The sequence below is a fragment of the Bos taurus genome, chromosome 27 (assembly GCF_002263795.3).
Source record: "Bos taurus isolate L1 Dominette 01449 registration number 42190680 breed Hereford chromosome 27, ARS-UCD2.0, whole genome shotgun sequence".
NCBI classification, from domain to species: Eukaryota; Metazoa; Chordata; class Mammalia; order Artiodactyla; family Bovidae; genus Bos; species Bos taurus.
This window is the reverse complement of record NC_037354.1, coordinates 26700756-26720803: the sequence shown is the minus strand read 5'-3', so window position 1 is coordinate 26720803 and position 20048 is coordinate 26700756. Positions and strand designations below refer to the sequence as shown.

At 41.0% G+C, this 20048-nt stretch overlaps 1 protein-coding gene across 2 annotated transcripts in view; it reads left to right on the top strand.

The window, feature by feature from the left end:
- The window catches only part of GTF2E2 (general transcription factor IIE subunit 2), an 80316-nt gene extending 62723 nt beyond the window's left edge, over window positions 1-17593 (top strand). The window contains 2 exon segments of one of the 2 annotated variants that reach the window (NM_001046065.2): window positions 15725-15840; window positions 17075-17593. In NM_001046065.2, coding sequence (NP_001039530.1) covers window positions 15725-15840; window positions 17075-17191 — 233 coding nt within the window. In that variant the 3' untranslated portion in view covers window positions 17192-17593. 2 annotated transcript variants of the gene reach the window in all.
- The last annotated feature ends 2455 nt before the right edge of the window (window positions 17594-20048 follow it).

Below are 20048 nucleotides of genomic sequence, written 5' to 3'. Positions count from 1 at the left end.
AAAATGCAAGCAACTAGCTGTTATTCAAATAACAGTGGTGCTGTTTCTCTTTTGTGACCTTTTAGACTTCCGTTGCCCTACAATTCCATTCAATTGGGAACGCATTTTCCACCTGCTCCTTCTTGACAGGGTTTTTTCCTACTTTAAACAGTTTCTAAATAAAATTCTGTATGTCAAGAGAAAGAAATAGCCTGAAACTGTAGGGTTTCTTGATCGTATTTTATTGGAAAAATTGTAGGGCGTGCACTTAGAATTCAGTGGTAGCTGTCACCCTAGTCCTTATATTGGATTGTGGTTTTTCTGTCCCTCGTGTGTGCTTTCTCTGGATACTGTTGTTTTAACTTTGCTCAGCCTTTTCCTGTTTCGTACCTTTTACGTGAGTTCTGCTCCCTAGTGTTAACCTCTTTTCATTTGCTGTGTTTTATGGCCTCTACTGGCTTAAACTCTTCCCATCACCTCATTATTTGTCTGTAAAGGCAAAATAAGGATTTTCACTACCCGCCCCCCCCTCCCCCCACAGATTATATGTGCTTGTTAGATATATTTTTAGATACAAGTTCTGAAAATTTTTCCAGTGTATTTTCTCTGTACTGCAGGTATTTTCTGATGCTGTGTGACTATTTAGTATTTCATTTTATAGATGTGTCTGATTGATAGATGTATTTTCAAACATTTAATGTTGCTGCAGCAAATATTCTTACAACCCTTATACAGTGGGATATGTATATGTATTTTATATTAATGAAATACATATAATTTACGAAGCTATTAGAAAGATTAACAGTAAATTATTTTTTACTGCCATTGGTGAAATACATTACTAGATTTCTCAGTATTGAACCATCCTTTTAGTCCTAGAGTAATACTTGTTTGGTTTATGTATTTGTGTGTTCTTTTCTTACTAATGTATTTAAGGATTTTTGCTTCTTTCTTCTGCGTGTTTGTTTTCTTACGGTTTGGTATGGGTATAATGCTGGATTCAGAAAAGGGAAGAAGAGTTTTTCCTCCCTTCGCTGCCTTTCCTTCTAACCTTTCTTTAGGAGAATATTGGATTCCTTAAAGATTATTTGAAAGCATACACCTTTGAATGTATCCAGCATACTTTTTTAGACATTGTTACAATCTTCTTTCATTATGTCCTTCTTTAAGTATTCTGTCTTGTGAATCAGTCTTGGTAATTTGTCTTTTTATTCAAAATCAATACTTACTTTGTACCTGTGTTCTTTTGTTTTAGGTACTTCCTTTGTAGACGGAATATAGTTAGTCTTAACTTTCTGAACCAGTTGTGAGTGTCATTTTGTATTTACCAATTTTGTTATATGATGTATCCTCACCATTATTTATTTGGAAATTGTATAGTTTATTTTTGGTTATTCATATATAAAGTATTTCTCCTTACATCTTTAAGTAGTTTGCTTATTCTTGGTATCAGTTTATCAACTTCATTCTCTTTTTACTCTCTAGTTGATAGATTATGAGAATTTTGTTACAGTCTGTTATCATTTATTCATGAATCCATTTTTCAACAAATACTGATTTCCTATTGCATTCTTTGGTCATTTTGCTAATGTAGCGGGTACGGTGGTGAACAACATAGATAGTTTTAGCCTTCATGGAGCTTACTTATATTCTAAAGCAGAAAAGAGATGATATCACACAAAATAAAAAGTGATTGCAGAGTGTATCAAATGCTAGGAAGGAATTCAATGAGGTACGTGCTGAGCTAGTAAAATAATAGGAAGGGTGGAGCTCAGAAAAGACCACTGTGGGGAAAAAAGATGAAGAATGAGCTGGAGCCAGCCTGGTGAAGTGTTAGGACAGTGCCCACGCATGCAGTTGTGCAGGGAGAGATCTCTCAGGTAGAAAACAGCAAACACTGGAGAAATTTTTAATTATTTAATCAGGTTCAGTGGACTGTTTTTTATACAGACTAGAATATAAATGAAGTAGTTGTTTACATTTTTATGTAGAATTACGTAGAATTAACCACTGAATGTATAACTACAAGTGAACTAATGTATGATTTATTTGATTCAATAAATGTGTGATATATTTATGAAAATACCATTCATAATTGGTATTTTCCTGAAGTGATAAAAATTCTTGGTAAAGTTCTAAAAAAATTCATACTAAGTATAGCTTTTCTGTGATATACAAAGGTTAATCATAGTATGTTCATATACATTATGTACCGTATATTCCTAGAAAATCAAGTGTGTACTTAACCAATGTAAGAAATACCTTATATATGTAAACCAGAGTTGGGTTCTAGCTCAGTTTATTATTTTGTTGTTCAATCGCCAAGTCGTGTCCAACTCTTCGCAGTCCCATGGACTGCAGCACACCAGGCTTCCCTGTCCCTCACCATCTCTGAGTTTGTCCAAGTTCATGTCTGTTGAATCGGTGATGCCATCTAACTGTCTCACCCTCTGTCACCTTCTCCTTCTGCCTTCAGTCTTTTCCAGCATCAAGATCTTGTCCAATGAATCAGCTATTAGAATCAGGTGGCTTAAAGTATTGGAGCTTCAGCTCAGTCCTTCCAAAGAGTATTCAAGGATGCTTTCCCTTAAGATTGAGTGGTTTGATCTTGCTGTCCAAGGGACTCTCAAGAGTCTTCTCCAGCACCAGAGTTTGAAAGCATCAATTCTTCGACGCTCTGCTTTCTTTACTGTCCAACTCTCACTTCTGTACATGACTACTGGAAAAACCGTAGGCCTTGACTATGCAGACCTTTGTCGGCAAAGAGATGTCTTCGCTTTTTAACACACTGTCATAGCTTTTGTTTGTCATAGCTTTGCTGCCAAGAAGCAATAGTCTTCTAATTTCATGGCTGCAGTCACCATCTGGAGTGATTTTTAGAGCTCAAGAAGAGGAAATCTGTCACTGCTTCCACCTTTTCCCCTTCTATTTGCCATGAAGTGTGCCATGATCAGGATGCCATGATCTTAGTTTTTTTAACATTGAGTTTTAAGCTGACTTTTTCACACTCTTCTTTCACCCTCGTTAAGAAGCTCTTTAGTTCTTCTTTGCTTTTTGCCATTAGAGTGGTATCATCTTTTAATAGTTATTAGTGGTGTTATCAGTTTATTATAAATTTATCATTAATCTGTATACTTTTTACTAAAGATGGTTGGGAGGAAGCAGGATTTTTCAACCTTGGCAGTGTTGACATTTGGAGCTGGATACTTTTTGGGGGGTCACGGCTGTCACTGTGCCTTGTGGGATGATTAGCAGCATCCCAGGCTGCTCTCAGTGCCAGTAGCAGACTTTCCCCCACAGTGTGAGTCCCAAAAATGTATCCAGACATTACCAGCGGTTCCCTGGAGAGTGGAATTGCCCAGGTTGAGAATTATATTAAAGGTATAGTTTACATTTATAAAACAGAAATGCTACAATATGTTGTCTTCAAGCTTCTTTTCATGTGTTCTTCAGCACATTCAGTGATAGCAAAGATAACAAAGTGAATAAGATTTCTGTCCTTGAGCCCAGGCAGGAGGAGGAATGACACGGGTACACATATTATGGTACAACATGCCACACAGCATGTCACTGGTGTTCATACAGTGCTGTAGAGACCCTGGGCGTCACAGCCACCACAGGAATCTCAGGGGTAAGATGCCCATTAGTTCAAAGTGTTGGTGTTGCCTAAATCACTTAATTTTAAAAACTGAGGTTTTCTCTTACTGACTTATATTATGTGTTTCCAGAGAAGATCTATTGAAAAGCGATGCATATTTTAACATCTGTCTTTCTCACTGTCCATCTGTCTCTTCTTTTGTATTTTATTTCTCAAAATGTTTTGTTTTGTGCCAATGAGGTTATTTGTTGTTAGCCCACTAGGTGGCAGTCTTAGCTGTAGAGAGGACATCTTGAGTGAGCAAGCTTTCCAGTCACACTGAAGACTCACCATTCGTTCTGTGATAGAAGCAGATATCCAAAAATGAGATACAGCATAAGTACCGAGAGAGTCTGTTGTGTGGTAATTTAAAACATTAAATAGATAAGTGAACCCAGAGTAGTTGAACCTTGGTATGTGATTTATTTCACAGAGGTGCTTATTTCCTTAAGTCAGAATCTTACTCATTTAGCGGCAGTATAAATGCAGAGGTCAAGAGGGTGGGCTGAGTAATTGATCTGTTGGTGTAAATCTTGGCTCTGCTCCGTACTAGCGAACAGATGCTCTGTCTGAGATTTCTTATCTGTTGGGTTGGTCAGAAAGTTTGTTTGGGTTTTCTGCAAGATGCTATGGAAAAACTTGAATGATCTTTTCAGCCAATCCAGTATAAAACAGGAGTAGTGGTGTCTGTTCATGTGTGGTCCTTATGAGGTTTAAATGAGTAAATATAAATCAAAATGCTTAGAGCTTGGAATGGAACCTGGCACATAGTAAGAATAATAGTAACATCAGGTTAGCTACTATTAGCAGCATTAAAAATATAAAGTAGTACCAAAATACTTGGTGGTTTAATCTTAACTCAGTGAATCTGTGGCTTGGCAGTTGGTTAGTGAAGTGAGTGAAAGTCGCTCAGTCGTGTCTGACTTTTTGCGACTCCATGGACTAGATAGTTCATGGAATTCTCCAGGTCAGAGTACTGGAGTGGGTAGCCTTTCCCTTCTCCAACGGATCTTCCCAACCCAGGTTTCTACATTGCGGGCAGATTCTTTACCAGCTGAGCCGCAAGGGAAGCCCAAAAATACTGGAGTGGGTAGCCTATCCCTTTTCCAGTGGATCTTCTTGACCCAGTAATTGAAGTAGGATCTCCTGCATTGCAGGCGAATTCTTTACCAACTGAGCTATACAGACAGCAAAGAAACCAAGCCAGTTTAGCAGTTAGTTGGAGTTGCTGATCTGTGGCAGTGATGTAATGTTAGGTGTTCCTTGGAGGAAGTCCGATGACAATCTGGTTGTTCTTCCGATTGCCAGTAAATTGTTCTTTTCTGCCTGGAAGCATCAGCAATTTCCACTTTATCCTTAGAATCCAGGATTCCTCCCAGTGGCCAGCCACTCTCCCTGGGGCCCTGATGCTGTCTTAGTTCATTTTCTAATAGCTCTATGGTGTTCCAGGCATGACTGCACTTCAAAACACTTCTGATGCTCCACAGAGAGAAATGTAAGTGTTTTGCTATGTGCTGTTATTATAAGCTTTATAAATAATGCTCAATCCTTGTACATAAATATATTTGCCTAGTTATGTTATGTTGTTTTCTTAAAGTATAATTGATGGGACAAAAGATAAGGCATACTTGAAAAAATTTCAGTAGCCTGCCTATTGCCCAACCGATTTTGGGGGACCAGTTTTTACACAGAGGTTTCCATTTCTTTACCTTCACCAATACTGGATGTTTTTAGTTGACTTTGCCAGACTCACAGAACATAAAGATTATCTTGATTTTAATTTTTCTTTTCTTGAAATGATTTTAATAAAATTTATACCAGTTTATTTTATTTTATTTTTTGTACCTATGACAGAAAATCTGAGCATTTTCTGTCCCTACATACATTAAAAAGTAATTAAATTTGGAATCCTGTGAGATTCTGTCTCTATTTTAGGCCCTGCCTTCCAGTGTTCATTTTAAATATTTATGCAGCTGTAATACATTTACATAGTAGATGTATTATTTAAATACTGCAATAGCACTGAGCTAAGGAACGCCAAGGATTAAAGTAGAAATGTCTTATTGAAACAAACACATTGAAGAGTTTTTATTCAGGTATTTTCCTCTGAATATAGCTCAAGTAATGTTTCTTTTAGTAAAAGGAAGTAGTTACATTTTGTTTTAATGTACTTTCAATTCTGTTGTACTTTGAAAAATGTGTATGTAGCACTGTATATTCTTTTTGGTGGTACATTAACACAGATTGGCTTCCTGACCGTTACTGTCATAGTGCCTCTGTCGTCGTGTCGTGAGTGCCCTGAAGTGTATAAGCTCTGTACATGTCAGGTACAAAGTCAAAGTAGTTTGTCTTCAAGAAGCTGAAATTTTGCAAATCCTGGCAAACACAGGCTTTGTAAAAAGTGAACTGAATGAAATTTAACGCTGGGTGAAAAGTGTTTTTATTATATGTATTTTTTATCCTTTTTTTTATACAGAGAAGTCCACAGTATAGCTGTTACACAGTTCTGTCATGTGTTACCTATTCTAAATAAGTGAGTGCAGTTTGTCAATGTTGATAGTTAGAATTTAGCAAGTCACATTTAAAATATCAGAACTGTTCGTGTGTGTGTTACAGAATTCCTTCAGCTATGGTAAAGTTGGCACGTAAAATCCCAGTTATGACATACATTTTAAAACGATTTTGTGTGCTTTCTTGGAATTAGATGTTTTTATTGCTGACGTGGAAGTTTGAAGCTGTTTTTTCTCATATATCCCTGTTGTGATCAGACCTAGTCGTGGTAGTCACATTGTTCTTCAAGTTTGGCTGAAAAGGAGATAGCTGGGGCTTGCAGCTTTCGCTTAGAATGGAGGAAGCACTGTTCCCACTCTTGGAACAACAACAAACCCTAGACAGCTACAAATTTATAGTTTTCTTGACTCCATCAGGGGGCTTCCCTGATAGCTCAGTTGGTAAAGAACCTGCCTGCAATGCAGGAGACCCTGGTTCGATTCCTGGGTCATGAAGTTCCCCTGGAGAAGGGACAGGCTACCTACTCCAATATTCTTGGGCTTCCCTTGTGGCTCAGCTGGTAAAGGATGCGCCTGCAATGCAGGAGAGCTGGGTTTGATCCCTGGGTTGGGAAGCTCCCCTGGAGAAGGGAAAGGCTACCCACTCCAGTATCCTGGCCTGGAAAATTCCATGGACTGTATGGTCAATGGGGTTGCAGAGAGTTGGACATGATTCAGCAACTTCTGACTCCATCAGAGAGCTGAGGTGCAGGGCAGCCACCTAACCTGAAATTGAAGGAAAGACAGACACCAAGAAAAGATGGGCTATAAACACTTGTACACCTGGGACATGAATACTGAGAACATGAATACTGGTGAGAAGGATTCAGTTTTAAAATGTTTACTGAACTGCTAAAGGCTTAGTGTAGGCTAGCAAGAGACTGTAGAACCCTTGAGGCTGCAGACACTTGGGAGTGAACATCCACTCGAGGGAAAGGCCGAGATATGTGCTGGACCTAAAATTTGACAGAGGTCAAGGCAGGAACACTGAGGAGACCCCGTTTATGTAACATGGGACGCAGGGCTTGTCTGAGGCCGAGGCTTAATTAGAATATCAGAACTCCCACCCCAGGCTGACAGGTGTGCAGAAACAGGTAGCAGTGGAATTCTGTGAGAGTCGCAAGAGCGTGGAGGCTGACAGGCCAACCAGGGTTATAGCATTAAGGGAAGACCTAAAAGAGCAGGTTGAGCAGACACTGAGGCAAAACCCTCTGGAAAAGCGGTCTTTCCACTGAATGCAGGGTATGGCTGGAGGAATTTGGAGCCTGTGGTGCCTTACGGGTAACCATAGCAGCAACAGATTTCAAACCAAGTTCATGTTCTCATCATAGACTGCCTCGACCTCCACACGCTGACGGGGTAGCAGAGGGAAAGGTGTGCCCAAATCCCGGCACAAAACTATTAACCTCAGTCTCAGCTGTTCTCTAGAGGGTATTCTGCTATTAAAAAATTATGAGGTGAGGCATAAAAAGAAGCAAGGAAAAACAAAGCGCTTTTGAGAGAAGAGAGTTAATAGAACCAAATTTTAAGGACATGGGTATTGAAACTGTCAGACTTGAAATTTAAAATAACTCTGGTTGATATGAAACAGAGCATATGCATGATCAGGTAGGATATTTCAGCAGAGAGATAGACATTTTAAGAAAATCAAATAAATTCTAGAAATGAAAAGCACAGTAACAGAGACAGAGAATGCCTTCTGTAAGCTCATCAGTCAACTTGGCATAACCAAGGAAAGAATCTATAACCTGCAAGATGCTGCTTCTGCGTGCATGTTCAGTTGTGTCCAACTCTTTGTGATCCCATGGACTGTAGCTCACCAGGCTCCTCTGTCCATGGAATCCTCCAGGCAAGAATACTGGAGTGGGTTGCTATTTCCTACACAGGGATCGAACTCATGTTTCCTGCGGCTCATGCATTGCAGGCGGATTCTTTACCACTGAGCCCCTGGGAGAACCCAAACTGCAAGATAGGCCAGTACAAATTAAACTGAAATGCACAGAGACAAATGGGAAGAAATACAGCAGAGTCTACATTAACTGTGAGATAACATCAATGGCCTGAATGTATAATTAAAATCTCATAAGAGAAAGAGAATGGGGTAGAAGAAATAATGGCCAAGTATTTTCTAGAATTAAAGATGAAAGTGAAATTCACTCAGTTGTGTCTGACTCTTTGCGACTCCATGGCTATACAGTCCATGGCCTTCTCCAGGCCAGAACACTGGAGTGGGTAGCCAGTTCCCTTCTCCACGGGATCTTCCCAACCCAGGGACTGAACCCAGGTCTCCCGCATTGCGGGTGGATTCTTTATCAGTTGAGCCACCAGGGAAGCCCAAGAATACTGGAGTGTGTAGCCTATCCCTTCTCCAGCAGATCTTCCCAGCCCAGGAATGGTACCGGAGTCTCCTGCATTGCAGGTGGATTCTTAATCAACTGAACTACAAGGGATACCCCTGCCCCCAAATTAAAGATAGGCACCAAAACAAAAGTCCAGGAAGCTCAGAGAACAGGATGCAAGATAATCCCTCCCAAAAGAAACAAATGACAGAAAAACATCTAGGCATATCACATTCAAAATGCTGACAACTGATGGTGAAGAGAAAATACCTGAAGGAGAGGCAAAAGCTCATTACAAAGGAAAGAAGAACCAGCACACACTTGTCATTTGACTTATGCAAACCAAAGCACAGTGTTGTGACATGTTTGAAGGGCTAAAAGGGAAAAAAGTTTTCAACCCAGAATTGCATCTGCAGTAAAAGTAATCTTTAAAAAGCGAAGTCCTGTCTCAGAGGAATATTCTCTCAGTATCATAGAAACTGAGAGAATTCCTTGACATCAGACTTGCATTGCCAGAAGTCCTCGGGCAGAAGGGGTATGGTACTAGACAGAAACTTGGATATGTATAGGAAAATGTGCTAAAGCTGAAAATCAATTTTAAAATTCACGTTTGTCTTATTAAAAATTTTTTTTATCACTCTGAAAGATAGCTAACTATAAAGCAGACTATTAAGAGAGAAATTTATGTTTACAGCATATGTAAAAATGAAGTTTTTGATGGTCACCACAGGTCAGGAAGCGTGCTGTTATACATTTTCATATGTGATCTGGGACAATTTAATTGAAGTCAGTCTCTGGTTAACTGAAGGTGTGTATTGTAAACCCTAGGACAACCACTAAAACCATTTTTTAAAAAGTAACTGTAGTTAACAATACCATGTTGTACATTTGAAAGCTAAGAGAGTAGATCTTGAAAGTTCTCATCACAGGAAAAAAATTATGTTAACTAAACTTACTGTGGTAATCTTCTCACTATATATATTTCAAATCATTATATATCTGAAACTAATGCAGTATTATGTCAGTTACACTTATCTCAATAAAGAAAAAATAATAGAAATAAAGTAGAATCATAAAAATGTTTAAAGTACATGAATTAAAAATAGACACAAGTGAAAGGAGAAATAGACAAACCTATCATTAAGATTAAAGTTCATAGCATTCCTCTCAGCCGTTGAACAAATAGATGGAAAATTAGTATATAAAATCTTAACTCTATTAACCAACTTGCCTAATTGACATTTATTATAAAACAAGATGACCCTGACAATAGAGTATATATGTTTTCCAGTGCACTTGGAGTACTCACCAAGACAGATGGTGTTTATCGCAGAACCTTAAATGAATTTAAAAGAATTGAAAGCAAACAAAGGATGTGCTTGGGTCATAATGGAATCAAACTGGAAATCAGCTATATTTGGAAACTCTCCAAAATATTTGGAAATCAAATAACACATTTAAATAACTCATGGTTCAAGGAGGAAATCACAGGGGAAGTTAAAAAAAAAAGTATGTTGAATTAAATGGAAGTGACAGCACAACGTATCAAAATTCATGGGATGCGGCTGCAGCAGTGCTTAAAGTGAAATAGAGCATTAAATGCTTACATTAAAAAGAACATTACCAAAAAAAAACACTAGAAAAAAAAAAACATTACATTTGGATATAACACTTTATTCATGCATTCACCAGTTGATGGACATTTGAGTTGTTTCTACTTTATGGCTATTGTGATCAGTGCTACTGTGAACATTCATGTACAAGTTTTTGTGTGGCCATAATTTTTCCTTGAAGTATAGAAGTGGAATTGCTGGAACATGTGGTAATTCCAAGGGCTAACTTATGAGCAGTTGCTATGCTGTTTTGCAAAGTGGCTGCCTCGTTTTACATTCCCATTGGCAGTGCACGAGGGTTCCAGTTTCTCCATATCCTTGCCAACACTGAGTTTAGCTATTTAAGATACCATTTAGTGAAATGGAATTTTATTGTGGTTTTGATGTGCATTTTTCTAAAGCTCATCTTTTCATGTGCTCAATGGCCATTTATATATTATTTTTTATTATATTTATTTAAATTTTTTATTGGGGTATAGTTCATTTACAGTGTTAGTTTCAGGTGTACAACAAAGTGATTCAGTTGTGTCCGACTCTCTGCGACCTCATGAATTGCAGCACGCCAGGCCTCCCTGTCCATCACCAACTCTCAGAGTTCACTCAGACTCAAGTCCATCGAGTCAGTGATGCCATCCAGCCATCTCATCTTCTGTCGTCCCCTTCTCCTCCTGCCCCCAATCCTTCCCAGCATCAGGATCTTTTCCAATGAGTCAGCTCTTCGCATGAAGTGGCCAAAGTATTGGAGTTTCATCTTCAGCATCAGTCCTTCCAATGAACACCCAGGACTGATCTCCTTCAGAATGGACTGGTTGGATCTCCTTGCAGTCTAAGGGACTCTCAAGAGTCTTCTCCAACACCACAGTTCAAAAGCATCAATTCTTGTGTATTGTCTTTTGGAAAATGTCTGTTTAAGTTCTTTGTCCGTTTTAAACTTGTTTAAATTACAGAATTTTAGAGTTCTTTATTCTGGATACAAGTCTCTTAGAAAATTTATCCTTTGTGATTATTTTCTTCCATTCTGTGGATTGTCTCTCTACTATCTTGTATCTTTTGTGATACAAAAGTTTTTTATTTTGATGAGATAACATTTTATTTGTCTTTTGTTGCTTGTGTTTTTGATGTCATATCTAAAAAACCATTTCCTTATCCAACAACACAAAGATTTACTCCTGTTTTTTCTTTAGGGAGTTATGGTTTTAGCTCTTAACATTTAGATTTTTTTATCATTTTGAATTAATTTTTGCATATAGTGTGAGATGTGTGTCCAGTGTTGTTTTTATTTTTGCATTTGCATTATGATATGTGTAATTGCATGACCCAGTCATCCTACTCAGGTTTTTACCCAGGTTTGCTCAAAATCCATGTGCATATCAGTTTTATTCATTTCCTCCAAAATCTGGAAACTCAAGTGCCCTTTAACTTGTCCCTTCGTCGCTCCCAAGTGTGGTACATCCTTACAGTGGAATACAACTTTGAAATAAAAAGGAACAAAGAGCTGACATGTCCAACAACATGGGTAGAGCTCAGATGTGTCGTTCTTTCCTTAAAGGCATTAGCACTCAGAAATAAATGATCAGCATCAGATGATAATGGTAACAGAGATATAGATAGTGCTTTTTCCTTTGTGGGCATTAAATTCAGTGCTTTATATAAACCCATTTAATTGCCACAACTCTGTGAAATATATATTATCCCAGTTTTACAAATCAGAAAACTGAGGCAGAGAGGTTAAGTAACCTCCCTCGTGTGTGTGTGTGTGTGTGTGTGTGTGTGTGTGTGCATTAGTCGCACAGTCATATCTGACCCTTTGTGATTCCATGGACTGTAGCCCACCAGGCTCCTCTGTTCATGGAATCTCCAAGCAAGAATACTGGAGTGGGTTGCCATTTCTTTCTCCAGGGGCTCTTCCTGACCAAAGGATCGAACCCAGGTCTCCTGCATTGCAGGCAGATTCTTTACCATCTGAGGACATAGACAGATGGGTTCCTTGGGTTCCACAAACAGGCCATGTGGCTCCATACTCTATTCTGCTGCTTTTGTGTGTCACAGGAAAGCTTTGGGTGCAGCCAAAGAGTTATTTGGGAATTTAAGCAAAACCTTATTAAAGAATTTGCTTATTTTTTCTCCTTCCTGGCATACTTTCTGTAATACAGTTTTCAATCTTAGCTTCAAGGTAGGACAGGGTTCCCTTCCATTGAAAGGGTCAAATTTGAGTTCTGAATTCTAGCCTGTTTTCTTCTTTTCTGTTAAAATACAGCAGATTTTAAAACAGTTCCTATTTTACTTACCCATAATTTAGAGCTTTACTGACTTTCATGATACTTGGAAATAATCTGAAACAAATCATTTGTCTTTAAATTTGATGTCCTGTAATTATTTGCTGTTTTCAAAAAAAGAAAAATGATTGCTAGAAAAAGAAAACAGGTTGCCTCGATCTTGGTTTCACAGTACTGTTCTCCAGTAAAAGGAGTCAGGACTCCTTGATTCCAAGTTTGGGGAAATGCAAGCTGAGCTTGAAACATGCTTTGGTATCAGAAATTGAGCAAGTGCTCAAAAAAACCCCAAAACAAGTAACAAAAAAGGGACAAGTCAAAAAGACACAGGAACAATTTGGAGGGACTCAATATCCAAAGCCAGGATATTTGAAGAGCAAAGTAACTGATAGTAATGGATTATAATCCATTGAAGGGAAGTAAAATAAATATCCATAAATCCATACTAAGTTAATTAAATAGATTGGATCGAGAATAGTCTCCTCCCTTACAGTGGAATTCTAATCCATATGTATGAAAGGAATGATGAAAATAACGTGCCTTTAAGCAAATCCACAATTAACACTTGTTGAAATTAGTGAGCTAAAGTATGCAGAGAAGCAGTAAGTTTGCATAGTCTTAGTGGATCTCTCCAGGGGATGCTTATTAATTACAGAGGGACGAATAATAGCTCCATGGTGGAAAAATCTGAGAGACACCACCTTAACCAGCGATCAGTCTAATAGCTCCAGTAAAAAGACATGTGGACATCACGGACCCTTGATGTTATCAGGCCCTGAAAAGGGCACAGTATCGTCTCTGTGATGTTCTTGCCCAGAAGGTAGAACCTCAGTTTAATCATGAGGAAACATCAGACAACCCCACATTGAGGGGCATTTTATAAAATAACTATCGGAACTCCTCTGAGGTGTCATGGTCCTGAGAGATGAGCAGAGAGACTGGGCGTGTACTTACAGCCTGGAGCAGGGAGACAGCAGCTAGACACAGTGGGCTCCTGGGCCGGGATGGGGATGTTGCTGCTAAAGCTGGATGGGGGAATAAGGTCTATGGCTTAGTTAATAGGTTTGTATTAGTTTAAATAGTTTTGTTAAGGTTATATAGTGTTAACATTAGGAAAAACGGGGTCAAAGCACGTACTGGAATTGGGTATACTAATGATGCAACTGAGGTTTAAAAAATGTAAAAGGAAAACAGATGCTCTCTGATGCCCAGACAAGAGCATTTCATACTTTCAGTGGTCAGATTGTTGAGGATGTGCTAATAAGTAAGTTCAGCGCCAACCATAGCAGAAAACTTATGAAATAGAATCCCCCTCCCAAGGAGCTTCAAGAGGCTGAGAAAGTCATGCAAACAAATAATTGCCCCCTGTTAAGTGGTTTCTGAAATCTATGCAGATGGAAGTTCAGGGAACATATAAGAGAATGAGTCCCTAATGTATCTATAGAAATACAGAATATTTTTATTTAGATTTGTTTTGTATTGAAATAACTTTGTGCTCAGATTGGGGACTTCCCAGGTGCTCCAGTGGCTAAGACTCTGCGCTCCTAATGCAGGGGCCCAGGTTCTATCCCTGATCAGGGAACTAGACCCCACCGGCTGCAGCTAAGGGTGTGCATGCTGCAGCTAAAGATCCCGAGTGCCACAACCAAGACCTCGTGTGACCAAATAATATTTTAAAAAACAAACAGGAAAAACCCCAAAACAGTTTGTGCCTAGGTTGAATTCTTTGTAGTGGACTGTCATTTTTGCATTTGGTCATTGTCAACAACCAGAGTTTTTTCAAGACAGATTTCTTAAATATCACTGGCACCCCAGCTATTAGGGTGTCGTTGAGACAGGAAAGAGAACAGTCTGGTCCAGCGGTACTGTGTGCTGATTTTATTTACAGCTTGTGAATGGACTGTACCCACGGTCTACCTGAAGGTTGAGGGCTCTGCGGTGATAGTGACAGTGGGGCTGTGCTGGCACGGTGCTGCCTGGATTAGGCCTCCAGATCCTGTGGCAGGGGTGAGGGGATGGGGGGTGTGTGTGTCTTGATCTGAGCAGAAGGCTCACCTCAGCACCCGGGGAACTTTGCTTTTTTTTTTAGTCTTTCAGAGTACAGTCATCTTTGGATTTTCCGTCATAAACTTTTTGTGCGTTGGCAAGTAGATGATGCGCGTTGGCAAGTAGTTAATGTTGAAGTGAAACCAGGCTGAGTCTGTCTTTGTTACGTGTATGCTCAGTTGTGTCCAACTCTTTGCGACCCTATGGACTGTAGCCAGTCAGGCTCCTCTGTCCATGGGATTTCCTAGACAAGAGTGCTGGAGTAGGTTGTCATTTCCTTCTCCAGGGGGTCTTCCTGACTCAGGGATTGAACCTGAGTTTACTGTTCTCCTGCATCTGCAGGCGGGTCCTTTACCACTGGTGCCACTTGGAAAGGGGCCTGTCTTTAGGATTTAAGATGCACATGAGTTTCATTCTGGACACGTCCCAATTGTGATCCCTTTTGTTTGCAAAAATAGTGATGTGGCAAAGGGGTCAAGGGACTCTGAGAACAAGGTGTAGGCAGGTTTTTGTCCTGTTTTGCAGGGCATGAGAGAAGCAGTGTTTCTGCCTCAGCCTCCCTCCCTTCACTTTCATGACCTCTTAGTCACCCATCCCCAGTTTATTTCAGATTTCAGAAGGCTCTTTTGCAAATAGGCTGTTATAACTCCTCACTCTCATATAAAACTTTGGTTCCTCATCTCCCTGTGTTTCTCTTCTTCTGTAGGAAAGGAAGTGGGATGTACTGGGCTCATGGGAGATGAGCAGGAATTTGAACTGTTTCAGCGGAGAGAACTGATTTTGGGGATAAAAGGAGAGTGTCAACTGCCTTTCTTCCCAGGAAAGCGGGGAGGCCTCAGTCACATGGCCCTTCATTTATAGACTCTAAAAATAGAGCAGTGCTGATCTGGCCTAGGGATGCAGCTCGTGTTCCCAGGCCCTTCTGCTGCTCAGTGTCCAGCATCTGAATGTTCCTGTCTTCCTTCATTTTTATAATGAAATCTCAGATGTGCTAATGCAGATGAGAGGAGATAATGTGGAAGCCTGATTTTGATCACCAAGATGTTTGTAAACATCTGTTGGTGGCCCAGAGGTTAAAGCATCTGCCTGGAATGCGGGAGACCTGGGTTTGATCCCTGGGTCGGGAAGATCCCCTGGAGAAGGCAATGGCAACCCACTCCAGTACTCTTGCCTGGAGAATCCCATGGAGGGAGGAGCCTGGTAGGCTACAGTCCATGGGGTCACAAAGAGTCGGACACGACTGAGCGACTTCACTTTCACTTATGGTAACTACTTCTTGTTGGTGCAGAGTTTCAGAAACTGTGGAGGAGTGTCACCGTGGATTCAATGGACGAGGAGAAAATTGAAGAGTATCTGAAGCGACAGGGTATTTCTTCCATGCAGGACTCCGGACCAAAGAAAGTGGTATGTAGTCTCTAGGAGAGAATGTAATGCTGTGCCCTTTGAACTGTTAGCCTGCTTCCTGTGCAGCTCTCGGAAGAGCATGTATCTGGTTCTTCCTTCCAGTTTTTTCTCCGTGTCCTAACCCTCTGACCTTGGTCAGATGCTTTCAGGTCCATCTGGTGTACTCCTTGCCCTCAGGTGGTGCTCCCCGGGTAAGGGGAGTGCTTCTCCCGTTGCCCCGCCCCCGTCCTGGCGATGCCTGCCGTGTGGACTTCCGACATCCCTGTGATGTCCTCCTGGTTTCTGCCGGGAGCCTGCTCCATCCTCCTGGCCTTCATGGTCTTCATTCCCCGACCCGCTTCTTGCTGGTGCCTGACTTTGCCTTATTGCTGATCACACTCAGTTGTCCTTGATGACTCTCAGATCCTTTAGGAACCAGATTTTACTGTCTTGATAACCCCAGATCCACTCAGTTGGAAGGATTTGTAGCCAGATGAAGATTTATGAATTGCCTCGTGCCAGCTAACCAGCTCTCTGCATCCAGAGACAGAGCCAGAATGAGGGCTGTTTCACTAACACCCTCCTGCCCCTGGCCACCATCTTGCCTTGTAGCTTGCTTTCTTGGTGACTTTTTTGTGTGTGCGTGTGTTTTATTCGGTGAAGTTTAGGACTTCTTCAAAGGGAAAATTTATTGCCAGTGATCTCTAAGAATTAGTGTGATTGCAGCACTTCATGGTTTCCTATCATTGCTTAGTTTGTTGATTTTTTTTTTAATTATGTGATACAGTAAAGAGAATAATACGTAACAACTCTTTCTGTGCCCATTCACTCCCCAGTTTTGCTATGTCTCTATACTTTGTTGTATTTACTTCAGGTTTTTGTTTTATGGGTAATTAATGGTGGATAAAATTTTTTAAACCTGATAAGAGATGAAAAACAAAAGAGCTGTACTGCCTCTCTCTTCACCCACTTAGTGCCTGGCGTAGTTGTGGTAAGCTGTCGTGCCAGCCTGTCCTTTCCAGGTGGAGGCACACACTTCACTGTGATGGGAACCGCTGGGTGGTGTTTGTGGTTGGGGATGTGGGGGGCGGGTGTGTGTGTATGTGTGTGGGTGGGTGTGGGGGTGTGGGTGTGTGTGTGTGTAGGTTGAGGAACAGAGAACAGGTTACCCTGCATCTCTTTGCTGCATCTTTCGTAAATCCTCCCCATATCACTGCTCTGAGTAGCTGTCATTTCTGTTTTTACCTTCCTGTAGGCCCCAATTCAAAGAAGGAAAAAGCCTGCCTCACAGAAAAAGCGACGGTTTAAGACTCACAATGAGCACTTGGCTGGGGTGCTGAAGGACTACTCTGATATTGCTCCTGGCAAGTAGTAAACAGTTTGGTCCGAGAGCAGAGGGTTTCAAAGTACAAGATCTTCCGTGTTGACGCTGGCATCTGCAGACTGATCATCTTCCTGTTCTCCTACCTAGGGCCGAGGAGAGGAGCAGTTCAGTTTACAGAACTAGGGTACATTACCAGATTCGAAGCTTGTTTTCCTTAATGGGCTACTGAGAAATGTGATGTCCCCTGTGAACCTCCTGTCACTTCTCGGGGGAACAGCGCTCAGCATGGCGTGCAGGCATCTTTGCTATTTATCGCTACTTCTCAGTGGCTCCTGGTTCCATTTTCCCCTTTTATTACTTTAGAACAAGTTTGCTGGTAGTCTTGAATGCAATATTTGTTTATTCCAAAAGATCATATTTATAATAAAATCATTGTAGAAGGAGCTCTAAGACGTCGGTGGCTTTAGTTTGCTTCTTTCCGTTCTTGGCAGTTGCAGGTGGTCTTTGAGTCCTGCAGGTGCTGGGCTGGAATGTTGTTGAAGCCCGTGGTCTGGGCTGTGTCACTGAATGTGTGGATTTCACAGGTGGAACCCAGGGTGTGCCTCTTGTTGGCAAGTGAAGCAGTAAAGGTACACTTGACGTGATTTTTAAGGCTTTCTTTTAAAAGGATAAATCACTGTTTAGTCTCCTGGATGTCCCAGGTCGTGTTGTCATGCTGTTTACAGCGGGGATGGACTGAGTCTACTTGCCAACCTGAACGTCTGTGTTGTGGTGTCCCAGCCCTGGTGGCGCCTGGCCCCGAGGTTCTCACTGACTGAGCTCATGAGAGCTGTTACCGCATATGTAGGCTCCGAAGAATCGTCATGGCTTCTGGGGAGATCTGTGATCATTCCAGCATTCTACTCTAAACGACCCATTTTGCTTCTCTGTGCTTGTTTAATTTGTAGTGGCCCTTTGGGTTGGTTGATAAGGTCCTCATGTCACAAATTGAAACTAGTGGATTATAAGAACAGGGTTTGGTGTTCTCAAAAAAGGCATAATGATAACCCAGAGCAGTAACTACCCTGTACACGTGACAAGGAGCCATTTTGTTGTTTTAATTTTTATCCTTTGTATTTATCTGATTGATTTTGAGTGTCATCTTCCCTGTTTCTTATACCCAAGCCCCAAAATACATCATGAGAAGATGTAAAAGTGAGATGCCTCACTGATGAATGGTGTTGAGCATCTTCTCAGGTACCTGTTGGTCATGTGTGTATTTTATTTGGATGAATGTCTATTCAGGTCTGTTTGGGTCCTTGCCTATCCTTTAATTGGATTATTTGTGGAGTTGTCTTTTGCTACTGAGTTTTATGAGTTCTTTATGTATTATGGTCATATTACCCCCCTTCTTATTGTAAGATAAATGGTTTGCAAACATTTTGATTCCATAGGTTATCTTTTCTTTTTTTTTTTTTAATACTTTTCACTGGATCTTAGTTGTGGCATGCAGGATCTTGTTTTTTTTTTTAATCCATTCAACAAGTCTATGTATTTTTATTGGAGAATTTAATCCATTTACATTTAAGGTAATTATTGATAGGGGAGGACATGGTACTGTTTCCATTTTGTTGTTTTCTGGCTGTTTTGATATGTGGAAAGGGAGATAGTCTTTGTGGCTAATTTTGATAGGAACCCAGTTGTGTTTGAAGGTTGTAATAGAAAGAAGTTCTTTACCAGTTATTCTGGGCACCTAGGAACATTTCCACGAGAAATTCAAATTAAAGTCAAAGTCATGGTCTCACCTCTGCCTGTTTCTGCTGGGTCTGTGGGCAGTTTAGAAGAAGCAGGTTGGAATGGGCTTGTCTGGGTGCATTAAGAGTTTAAGACCATCTTCAGTGTGTTTGATCTATAATTCATCACAGTCAGCTGAGGCTTTTAAGGGGATGGCTAAAAGGAATGTCTCTGAGCCCAAAGTGTAAAATATGAATACTTGGCCGCTGCTGTCACATCCTGTAAGTGTGGTCAGATGATGGTGGGACTCGAGGGACAGAGGAGCACTTGATACGTGTGAAGCCGTGCCTGAGCGAGAAGGCAGGGCAGCTGCTTCCCGTTCCTGCTCGGTCCATGGTTTGTAGCAAGGGCACCGCAGACATACAGCCCTGGGTTCTTCTGTGATGGGGTGTTTGAAGTCACCAGCAGAAAATACATTTTGGGTGTGGGGATAGGGTATTTGGATTTATAAACTCCCCAGTTCTTAGCAGCTAACAATGGTTTTCTGAAGCATGGGAAATGAGATTTGATGTCCCCTCTTCCTTCTAGCTGCTGCTTTTACTTGCAAAAATGATTCATTGGCGGGTGATTTTTGTTTAAGGTGTTCATGACTGTCCTTAACAAGCCAGGTCCATACTGCTGCCGTGTGGCAAGGCTGGGGTGCTGTGTGTGGAGACAGCGTGATGACCTTCATCACGTGATGCCACCCTTGGGGCTTCATGCAGAACAGTCCACCCTTTCCCCGGGCGTGTTTTGTGGGCTTTTCCCGAGAGAATGGGTGTTCTGTGGGGGAGAACCTCTTGGAATCAAAGGACCTCTTGGAAACCACTTCTTAGGTGAGCTGGACCTTGGAACCCCCGTCCCTGCCCTGTGAGCATGGTGTTGAGTGAGCACTTGGGAAGCGCAGAGCTGGAATAGGCCCTGACATCATGCTGTTGCCCTTCCTTCTGGCCATAGCTCAAGAAACAAAAGCACATTTCCCTTCTTAGTGGGGCTTCCACTGGAAAGACCTGCTGGTGCTTGCAGGCCAAGTGGCAAGGCTGCTACCATGGACCTTTGGAAACAGGCCTGGGACACTCACCTAGCTCTCCTCGTTTGGAGATGGGCCAGCATGTTCCTGTGACTCAAACCATGTGGGTTCAAGACCCTGTGA